Source organism: Stegodyphus dumicola, chromosome 5 (genome assembly GCF_044657685.1).
Source record: "Stegodyphus dumicola isolate Sdum_Otavi_A_Nest chromosome 5, ASM4465768v1".
NCBI lineage: Eukaryota > Metazoa > Arthropoda > Arachnida > Araneae > Eresidae > Stegodyphus > Stegodyphus dumicola.
In genome coordinates this window covers 146,411,621-146,423,881 of record NC_140772.1, presented here as the reverse complement: position 1 = coordinate 146,423,881, position 12,261 = coordinate 146,411,621, and the positions used below count along the sequence as shown (strand labels likewise).

Below are 12,261 nucleotides of genomic sequence, written 5' to 3'. Positions count from 1 at the left end.
CTGCTGTATTTCATGCACAAGAAACAGAGCTAAGATCGAGACATGCTGAAGGTTACTTTCAAGAACACTGAGAACTTGTGTGTTGCATTTCACATCAGAACTAATAGGTGGGGACATGAGCAACCAGCAGCAAAGACCAAAAATGCACTGGCGAGCACCAACTCTTTGAACTGCCAAACTCCCTTTATACAGAAAGTCCTGCACAATGTTGAACTCAGTTACAAGTATGAAAGCAAAGCAAGAAAAACACTAATTGTGAGATTTCTGATGACCGCATGTTGCCCTACCAGCAGCAGCAGTTTTGAGAGTACTCATTAAAACAAGAGCAACATTTAGCAATTACAAATTTCAAAAAAGCTTTCTTTCTGCAATATGACTTACGATTCAACAGTTTGTAACAAAGGATTAGGGTCTGCCTTTTCTTGCAACAGAGACATGTGTTCTCTTGACACTTTTATGATATCACAAAGTGCATGAGAAGCATTACAGTTAAAGTCTTCTCCATAGTCTACATCTATTTGGTTAACAAGCTGCTCAATGAGTCGCTGGTCATTCAGCCACTGAAATTAAGTTTTACAATATGAGAAGATGAATGAATTTATAATACTAAATGAAATAAACATTTTAAAAGCATGCAAAATTGAAAATAATGTTAAAGCTCTCAATAATACAATAGAAAAACATAAGAATATTTTGAAGAAATGAAAACATATGTTTCAAAGTTATTTAATCTCAATATCAAAAGCTAGACAAAATTACATTTTTACAAAACTGTAGTACACTGTACAATGCAACACACATACAAATTACATAATTCAATACAGTAGGACACAGTGCAGTTACAGGTACTTAAAGACATTGTTCATTATTACATTATGAAGTTTGGCACAATTAGCAGAGTACAAATTTTTTTAAAGTTTTCAACATTTGGACACAAGAAATGAAAATCATGCACTGTCACCATGTGGGCTAATAAATATTACATGATTTTTAGCGATCTAGTGCAAATTAATTGACAATTTAAAATAAAAACTGCATGATCTAAAATTAAAAATTTCACACAATTTAACAAAATTACAATACAATCCACGGTTTGAAAATGCTATGGAAGGTAAATTACAAGCTCACAACTTATTTGCAAAGCAAACAAAATGTATGAACTTGTAGAGATATTAGAAATTTTAAGGGTCAAGAATTACGCAAAACTGACTGTACTCTCACCAGGAATATAACTCAAGTATTCAGACTATTGCGTTGATAAGCTATCAACTACACAATAAAAGCACACAGGTATAATGCCTTTTTAATTGCTTATAAAATTAACAAAACAACAACGAAACATTATTTGAAATAACTTGTCACATTACATTCACAGTACATATTGTTTAACTCACAGGATATACTGAAACTTAACCAAAAATATCAGTAATTTCTGCAACATTTAATGTACTTTCAGGCTGAGGTTTAAAACACATTTAAATTTTAAAAAGTCGAAATATTAATTTTTAATGCATTCTGATTATAAGATTTTCACTCACCTTTATTACTGTATTTTGCATATCATTGTTTTCAATAGATGTGATAAAACGTAAAAGTAAATCCATAATAGCTGATGTATCCAAATGATTTAAAATAAGTGCAATGAAATCTTTATCTTTCAAAAAGTTAAATATCTGAAAATGTATAAAAAAAATGCAAATCATATTAATACAGTTTATCTTAAATTTTAACAAACAAGACACACAAAAAACAAACTGTTGTGGGAAAAAAATAATTTACATTACCATGCTGAATTTTGGTTATAGGGATATATTTGCATGTGAACGAGGCTGGTTTTAAAAAAAACTCATTTAAATTAAAAGTATGAGGAATGTTTACAAAATTTACATATACACTAAATGGTATTTTAATACATAAAAGACAGAATGCTTCTTCTTCTAAGTAAGAAAATAGTATACATCCTAGTTTGAATTTTGTAGAAAAGGGGGAATAATTTAAGCTCATTAAAGAAAAACACTAGCATAAAATTTCTATGAATTTTTAATTCTGTTGGGTAGTTACAGATTTAACACAAAATTTACTAATGCATATACTGAATTAGCCACTTATTAGAATAAATATTTATTGTAACATCACTGTAGTAGATCTGTATACTGTAGTAGATCACTGTCTGTAGAGCAGACAGACAACAGTTTTAATCTAAAAATTGCTCTTCCTTTAGGCAAAATTTCAAGATTACTTAAGTCTTTTGTGAGTATGATGTCACAACCTGAAAATGCTTATTTCATAGCTGTTTCTAATTGTATAAACATCAATGATTGAACATTCTATATTTCATTCATATAAATTAACTGTTAACTCTATATTTCCCTCAAACAATTTGTAATGAGAGCTAGAAATAAGCTAAATGCAAAGTATAATATCTGAATAAATGTATTGCATAAATTATTTCAGCATATAATCATTTGAACCAAAAATCTTAATATAATAACTAAGGAAAGTAGAACAGAAAGGAATGCACATGACACATAGCCAGCAACAGCTATGTCACTAGATTCACTGTTGCTAAATACTAGGCACTTAAAGAAAAGTTAAAATATTTTATTTTAAAATATAATAACACATGAATGCATCAATCTAACCATAGGAGATCTTCAGGGGTAAATTTGATGTGTGCAAATTTATATGCTTATGAGAGCTATAATTAAACTGAAAATTACCACCTATGTCATGTATGCCACTTCTGCATATGATATAGAATGTGAACTTATAAGGAAATTATACCCAAGTTTTTCCTGTTTCTGATATATCTGATAACTCCTAAAACACGCCACATGATAAATACAGAGATTTAAAGCAATGTTATTTGAATGACTTAAGTTCAAAGAATTTTCTGATTTCCCATTTAGTAAGGAATAATTTGCTCTATTTTGTGATAATAAAATTTGAAGAATTTTTTTTCATCATTTATATTTGCTAGCAGCTGATTCTTTTTCGGAATCCCCCCCCTTTTGCATAGATCAATAAATCTTTCTTCGCTATTGTAATTTGTCTTTTTTTTTTTTTTTTTTTTTTTTTTGATAAGGAGTTGAACAAAATTTTTGAGATGTTTAAATTAAACATTAATCGATTTTTACAAAGTTTTCTCCTTACCTCATATTTTGTTGTCAACAGAGATCTAGTGTCAGTTGTATCACTATACACACTGCTGTTAAGAATGCATCTAAAGATGAAAATTTTAATGAAAGTGTGAATAATTTTTATGCTGTTTCTTTTAATATATATATAAAGCCGAGTTAAAATTAATACTTTCTCACATTCCATCGGTAATCAAAATTCAAATATTTTATGTTTCAAAATGAAGAGATATGTAATCCATAAGGAGTTAAAGAAATCGATAAAATATGTGGATGCTAATATAGTAATTATTAAATTAATTCAAACGCAGGTAAGTTTGACATTGTTATTTACGGGTAAATATTAACTTAACTTTCTGAATTCAGCAGAGAAATGAGCTATGTCAATGACACCTCATTAAAGCTACATAAAGGGAATTTCAGTTTCAAAACAAATTACAACTTTATAGCAAAAAAAGGGGGGGAGTTACAGAATACAGCAAAGCCAAGTAGATATATATTAAATGTTAAAGCAAAACATTTTTCCTTAGAAACAGGCCAAAGATTAATTGAACCAAAGAGAAACTTTATATCAATGATAAAAATGCTTAAATTTAAGCATATATAATTTTAAATTTAGCAAATATAATTTTATGTGTACAGTTTCTTTACACATAATCAACTTAAAAGGTAAACAGAAAGGGAAATGAATATAATTCATTAATATTTGCATAAATATTGATTTCAAATTGTTTAAAAACTTCCAGTCTGCATATATTATTATATCAAGATTTCATAAAATTTCTGTTGAAACAAAATACATGCATCATTTTATTCCAACAAAATATTAAAATGCAAAAATACCCACATTTTTCACTATAAATTTATTAGGTCCAGCAAACCTTCAATTAATAGGTGCCCCCATAAATGGGCAATTCTTGAATCACCAGACTGTTAAAAAGTATTTCAACCCACAATACTGGACTTGAATTTTATATGAAAATATTCAACCCTCAGCTAATGGATATTTCTTATACACAAGAAAAAATACTACTAATTTGTTTTCCTCACACATCTGCCATTTTTATACAAACCAAAAGTTGAATGACTGAAGAAGCATCTCCTTTACTGATGCACATTAATTATGAAATCAGGAGGATAAAGGTAGGAAATTCTAGGAAACTTCAAGCACATGGGGTATAGCAGGAATGAGCATATGCAAGTTCCTAAAAGTACTGTCAAAAACATGTCCTAAGCCTGTTTCCCGAATCCTATGAAAAACAAGACATGGTATATGAGAAAGCTGCTTTCAAGACTTCTGCATTCTTCCACTAATTTTTCACTGAAGAGAAGGATGTGTCAGTCAATACTTAAGATTGATCAGGGTTTCTTAAACTGCGGGCCACCAAAAATTTTAGCAGTTTTGATATTTCTTTAACTTTTTATAATACTTTTACAATTACCAAATATTCTTATACAATGTATCCGAAAACAGATAAAGATAATATAATACAGGCAAAGAAAAAAACAAAAAACATTTTGATGCATTCTTTTTATAATATAAACGTTCATTTTCCTTGCTTTGCACGTGACGCTGTCATTTTGTCTGTTACTTTTTTAAAATTTTCACATTGCTCTATGTCTTAAAATTAGAAATTAAAGCCCTAAAACTGCAATAGTATATTACAGTACAAGTGAAAAATTAACAGTTTCACTCACACATGTGTCTGATTTGTGCAATACTTATGGGGTCCCATAAAATTTTTGTTAATATTATGGGGTCCTGGGGATCATGAAAAAAATCTCAGTTATTAAAAGGGGTCACAACTTAAAAAAGTTTTAAAAACCCTGAGATAGATCATGCACCACTGAACAAGGAATATGCATTCCCTTGCACTTTTTTTAAGCCGCATGAATGAAGCGAGCACCTGTGCATACAAGTGGTTTGAATCATAATCTGGTTTTATCTTTTTCCTCAGTCTATACATGAAAAAGGGTAACCATTTTTAAAAAAATTATGTGATCACAACTATAGTACAGAAAGTTTCAAAGCACTTTTAAATCCAAAAGACACAGACTGGACACTCCATTAAAAACAAAAACTTTGGATTTGCATCAGAAATCAATGTCTTGTACAAATGAATTTCAGTTCACATTACCAAAATAAAAGGATAACTGAATTCCTCGGCATTCAGACTGCAAATTTCCATTTCCATGATTCATATCACCATCAAAATTATGCTCACATGATCTTTTGTTTCCACAGTAGATAATACACAAATAACAAATTAAATTTAATGCTTTAACAGCTCGATGGGAGAAGACAGTTTTATGGATAAGTTCTTGCAGATAAGTTACACATTCTGCCACGAATGCTAATTTTTAACTTCCATTTTTTCTTTATCATCTAAACATCATCAAGAATACTTATTTTACTTACTTTTCCCTAGTACCACAAGAAATTTTGATTTATTATAATACAGAGATAAGATTACATGCAATAGAACACATAGCAAATAGCATATTAAAGTTGCAATTTTGCTTTTTGCCCAGCATATATGAAAGAGTAAATATGGCTTACAGATAATTTTTGTTTTGCTGCATGCCATATTCTCATAATCAAGAGTGTAAAAAAAATCCCAATATCCACAGGTTGGTTACATAACAGAGGTAGCTGTTCAACAATATGCAGTTTTTCCATTAAAAAAACTGGAAAAATTCACAGGAGAAAAAAAAAATAGAAACTTATCTTACTACTCAAATTAAACTTCCTGTCCTTCTTTCCATCATAATCACAATTAGTAATTAATATTTGCAACAGATTTATCAGTTTGTAAAATATGACTACCCACAATTCCAGAAAATCTGTGGACTTCAGAATATGACTATCAATAATTTTCAATACTGTTACTTAATTATCACAGAAATACTGTTCACCTTAGAAGTAACTCAGTTTAAAGTGATTTGAATTTCCTGGTGTGAATGTGGGACAAGATAATTTCAGCCCCCTAAATTGTTTGAACTGTAATTTTATTATTTGAGATAATTAATATACTTAACTGGATTTTTTTCAATTGCACAACATTGCAATAAAACAACACAAACAGATTCCACGGTTCTAAATGATTTCCATCTTCTGTGAAGATGGTAACTTTAGAGAACATGATTATACATGATGTTTTCAGAGATGCTGTACACTTTAAAAGATATTTTCCATAAACTATCATTAAGATATGTGTTATTGCTGCAATTGGTCCCGCAGTAAGCAGTTCCACTAACATAAAATGTGAAATAGGATTTGAATGAAATACATTACGTAGAAAAATACATTCTTCAATTCAATTGTTTAATTTCAGTTTTATACACGAAAAACTAAACCTTAAGTACCTCCTACCTTTTCAAACAATGATAGTTCATTGAATATTTTTTTAGATAATTATTCTTCATGAAAGTAGCATTTTGTATAGGAAGTTAAGCTTCCTTCCACATACTTTTAATATTCCAGTTTCAAACAGGAAAGAGTTTCAAATTAGTCAGATGATGCTATTTTACTAGTCATTTCACAAGTACAACATGAATGCAGCTGAAATAAGAAACTAGAATTCTTTCAGCCCCCTAAAAAAAAAAGGGAGTTTTTAAACATGGGAGTTTTACAAAATGTACACTTCGAAAATATGATCATTTGGTTATAGGATATTTTACTAGTCATTTCACAAGTACAACATGAATGCAGCTGAAATAGGAAACTAGAATTCTTTCAGCCCCCTAAAAAAAAGAAGTTTTTAAACCTGGGAGTTTTACAAAATGTACACTTCGAAAATATGATCATTTGGTTATAAGATATATTTTTTATCTCACAAAAACTGTATGAAAAGATACTAATTAAATTCCTGTCAATTTGTGACATTTATGTTTAAATTTTGATACAGATATGCCATTCAATTCTTTCCTTCCCCGCCTCTTTTTGTCACAAGCTTCGCTTATTTCAGAATTTACATAGATTTCAGCGGCAAACAGTTTTACTATAGCGTATAGAGATTTCCGAATAAAAAAGCAAAAGTTTGGCATGCATTTTGCTGCCCTGCCAATTGAAGAAAGCAGGCTGTTGGTGACACTAATGTTGGTCTTGCTGGGAATACTTTAACTGATGTAAGATCCTGTTTGGCAAGTGTATATTCAAAATTCTGTCTCTGTCTAGGCAATCTTATAGTTTCAAGTCAAATCAGATTTAATTATCTGAAACCAAGTCCAGGTTCACTGGTAAATTTCATATTTGTATGTTTTCATTTAATCACTCAAAAGTGATGAGGCAGAATAAACCATAGAAGTGTTTTATTTCTGTGCCTGTTTGATGGTTGGCTATTCTGGCAGTGATAATTCACTGTACAGAACGAACATAACACCTTACTTTTATGGTAATTGATATTGGTACATGAGTTGAAACCCATAGTAGATGTTACAAACTATATTTACACAATTCGGGATACTTACAAAATGTGAGATACTGCGCAGAAATGCGAACTATCCCACATGATCAGAGATATCTCGCCGAGAAAGATAACTCCGATGAGATGTTTGATTGTAATTACTTCTAATTTTATTTTTATACTATATACATTATATTTCATTATAAGCATCCCAAATAGAATATGAATAGATAAGCATAAATAGAAATACATGAATTTAATGCAAAAAATGTGTCATTAAGTTATAAGGTATTTATTTCTCTTGCCTTCTTAGCATGCCTTCGTGGTATAACGGCCAGCACATTCGGTGCATATTTGAGAGGTTCGAGGGCATTGCTCATTTTTCATGTCTCCTGCTTCCCCTCCCAAAAAAAACAAGTCTTTACAGTGGTGCCCAAACTAAAAAATGATGATTTTACACCAGGATTTGGTGACTGGGTCCCCTAATCACCAAACACCCTTTATAAGGGGAAGTAAGGGGTAGTATATAAGGTATTTCTCCCACCTTCTTAGAATGCTTTCGTGGTGTAATGGCCACACTTGGTGCGTATTTGAGAGGTCTGAGGTTCGAGTCCCAGCAAAGGCACTGCTCATTTTTCATGTCTCCTGCTTAAAAAAAAAAAAAAAACCTAATGTCTTTACAAAGTATGATGCTACTTTTTTTTTTTTTTTTTCCTCCCCCTGTTCTCAACATTTACACCACTAAAGCTTGTGCAACACATTTCTGGAGCAGCTGCTCTAAATTATAAGAAAATATAAGATGTATTGAGCTCTAAACTAAAAGAAAATATAACTCAGTGCTTCTCTATAGTAGCAATAAGAAATGAAACAGTTACTAAGAATTCTCCAATGGAAATGAAGTTTTAAAAGATTAGTCAAATTTATAATGTTTGTACAGCATTTATCAATATAAGGCAGCACTTTATATATTCAACAAAAAATAAAACTGGGTTTGAATTGAAAATTCATATTCAACAAAATATAAAAATATCAACTAACTTACCAAGTCTGTTCTCTTTGCTATCAACAACCCCATCGTTTTGCTGAAAAAACTTGCTAACAAAGAATTCAGTGATTTTTCAGTGTTTAAAAAATTGTATAGTTTTAACAATAATGCCTCATCATTAGCAAGTGCATCATTAATTTGTGCTATATCAAATGTCAACAGCTCACATGCTCTATTAGAATACCTGAAACAAATTAATAATAAATTAAGCTAGGATAACTAATTTCATAATACTATAACATAGATTAAGTTCAGTGTTTTATAAATGTCTATAGGAAAAATCCCCAAAAAATCCATTGCTAAATAAAACTGTGTTATTCATCATTTTACCTAAAATTCAAAAATAGAAGTAAAATACCTAAGTAATACTTTGAAGATTAAACTTCTTCAAATACATAATTCATACATGAATGGATTGGCAAATTGTTTGATTTAAATTTTACCTTTAGGTTCCATTCTATAAAAATAAACTAATAGAAAAAATAATTTTTCACACATTATGCTAAGTTTTCATAGCAATCAAAATTCTTACTCAAGAAATAAACAGTACGAAATTTCATTCAATGCAAATACAAGATTAAAATATGTACTACCTTTAATTTCAATAATATAATAAAAGCCTGTTAAAAGAGATTTTAATCACTAGAATTTCAATTTTTGCAAAGCTGCTTTTGATTATTACAGACAGCTCTTGGCAAAGGTTTTCATGAGATAAGGAACTTTTATCAGGTAAGAAAGTTCGTGCGGTTTTTTAGAACAGTTACTTCTGGCACATTAGTGTGGTCAAATTGATTCTGATGACATCACATGTTTACATTCCTTTCAAACCTAATAAAGTAGAGTTGCTCAGTGCACTACAAATTTCGCTATAGGTTTTATAGGAAGCGTAATCTTCAAAAAAACATGTTGTTGAAAAAGGACATTTTGAGGCCTATCTTGCTTTGTGAGTACAAATTAGGAAACAAAGCTGCAGAGGTCATTAGAAAAATATGCTCCGCATTTGGAGAGATGTCAGTGAGTCAAAAAGACTGCTCATAAGTGGTTCAGCCAATTTTCTTCTGGAAACAAGAACCTAAAGGACAAGCCTTGTGTTGGTCGTCCATACACCCTCGACAAAGTCCAGCTGGAGGAGGAAAATCAAGAAGAATCCTGATCAAGCCACAATACAGCTTTGTTCCTGGACAAATCTTGACAAGTGGACAACCTAAAAATGACACATCAATGGCTGCTAAACCCGACATTTAACAAAACAAGGTAATGCTTTGTATTTGGTGGACCAGCACTGGCATTGTCCACTATAAATATCTACAAAGCAGAAAAACTATAACAGCAAAGGTCTACTCATCACAACTGCAAAGAGTTTCAGAGTTAGCTGCACTGCACCAGAAACAACCACCAATGGTCAAAAGATGAGTTTACAATAATGCCAGACTTCATACTGCAAAAGAGACCAGAGAGATCATCAAAACACTGGACTAGGAAGTTCTGCCTCAGCCAAACCCTATTCCTCGCGCTTCACACTATTACCTGTTTATGGCCATGGAACCTGTGAGGATAGCAGTTCCAAACACACGACGATGTCAAAATGCTTGTATCACAATCTTTTGACTCTAGGGGGGAAAAAAAAAGTTTTTTTTTTTTTTTTTAAATAGGGCATTTATAGGCTTGTGTCTGATTGGGTACATTTAATTGAAGACAAGGTGATTATTTTGAAGAATAAAATGGTTGTTTAAGATTTTGTTGGCCGTTTCCGACAACTGACAAAGACTGCACAAACTTTCTTGGTTACCAGGTAGAAGGCTAACATTTTTTTTTTTTTTTTAAATTTTTAATAGTTTTACTGAAAGGTGTCTCAAACCTAAAATTAATACACTTGAAAACCTACCTCATTTGATTATTTCCTAAATTAGAACATTACACCTACAAACCAGACACTGAAAACAGAAAATGAATAAGATTTTATCAGAAATTTGAAGGAACTAGAAGTTTTATACGTAGCCTTACCTATAACGAAGTTTCTCATCTCCTTCATCACTGGGTTCTTGGGTTATGAGACTAACCATTTCATCCATTATTTCTGGGCGTACCAAACTGTTAAAGAAATAACAAATCTAAATTTCAAAGTACACAATAATTTTCACATCTTTTATAACTAGAAATATTTTAGGTACATTGCATAACCTACAAGCTGTGAGGCAAAACAATCAAAATTATTGACATTACACATTAAAAACTATATACATGGGTTAATCTGAAGCCTTTTTTGAAGAAATTAAACTGTCAGTGTTACTGAATAAGATGCAATGGCATGGTGAAGCATAAGTCCTCTAATATTCCATTTTTGAAGAATTTCTGGAATATACTTGGTGGTGTACCAGTTAGCTATAACTGTCTCCTGGCCCCTTGCTTTGACCAATCCCACACCTCTGAAGAAAACCGCATACATTTTTTTATTGCTAATCTTTTCACAACTGCTAAATAGGGATCATCTTTAAAGACCCATACTTTTTTACTTTCTTGAGATGTCGGAGCAGTTATGATTTCAGAAGTAAAGTGGTATTTCACCATCATTAAGTCATTTTAGGGTTTCTTTATTGAATTTAACATGTTCAATTTGTTGGTGTTTTGTTAATTTATGGTTGAATTCAACATGTTCCATTTGTTGGTGTTTTGTTATTAATGGAGAGCTCAACGACAAACTAATTTTTTCATATGCCATTCATTATGAATAATTTTATGTATATCTGCAAATCAAATGTTTATCACTTTTTGCCTACTCAACATTTTCTGGGAATACAAACTAGTATTACTGGTAACTGGCAAAGGACTTCTTGTATGTTCTTCATCTAGGAGAGAATTTCGACCACTAAAAAGTTCTGTAAACTATTTGATGGAGCTTTATTTCCATGTGCTAATTGTAGATGTTGCTGTCTTACTTCTTGATTTAACCCCACTTTAAAATTATAGAACCTCATAGCATGATAATGCTCTCATGTCAGCTGCATTTTCCTTTCTTTCAAAAGTTATTCTGCAATAAACAGACAGTATTGCCACAAATTATCATCTGCAGACATAAGAGTTCAAATTTACATATCTAACAAATAATTGTTTTAGCACATACTGTCTGCCCCTATCAAAAAATTGCAGTTATCTACATACAACAATAAGAGCTTATACAATTCCTAAATATCAAAACAGATAAATACATAGGCTTGATTTCTCTTAAATAAAACTTAATCTCGATAATAATTTTATCAGTAATAATGTCATGTAATGAGTTATAATTTCATTGGCATCTATTTCCATAGGCCAAAAAATACTATTTTAATGTTCTATGTAAAAAAGTCAAATGTGGTACACCTGGCTACAGAGTGAATTAAATGGTGATTCATATGAAATATATCTGGCTATGACAAAGCATTTCCTGCTGTTGCACATATGACATGCCTGTCACAAACCACTTAAATTATAATACAGTGTTTTTTCAATAGTTTATATCATTTCATTATCACATGAAAAGAAATATTAATTAATGTTTGTACTATTGATTACAAAGCACTATATATCCACTACTAATCACAAAACACTGTATATGTATAGATTTTAATATACAGAATACTTTACATGCATATTCGGCCCACCAGCGGCTGAGCGATAAAGACGCTGAACACTG

At 30.9% G+C, this 12,261-nt stretch overlaps 1 protein-coding gene across 7 annotated transcripts in view; it reads right to left on the bottom strand.

Moving 5' to 3' along the window:
* The window catches only part of LOC118204247 (serine/threonine-protein phosphatase 6 regulatory subunit 3-like), a 135,954-nt gene that overhangs the window by 88,998 nt on the left and 34,695 nt on the right, over positions 1 to 12,261 (bottom strand). For all 7 annotated transcript variants that reach the window (XM_085817157.1, XM_085817152.1, XM_085817156.1 and 4 more), the window contains 4 exons: positions 10,593 to 10,679; positions 8,586 to 8,772; positions 1,539 to 1,673; positions 382 to 560 (listed from right to left, as the gene is read on the bottom strand). In XM_085817157.1, the coding sequence (XP_085673283.1) occupies positions 382 to 560; positions 1,539 to 1,673; positions 8,586 to 8,772; positions 10,593 to 10,679 (588 nt within the window). The remainder of the gene's footprint in view (positions 1 to 381; positions 561 to 1,538; positions 1,674 to 8,585; positions 8,773 to 10,592; positions 10,680 to 12,261) is intronic.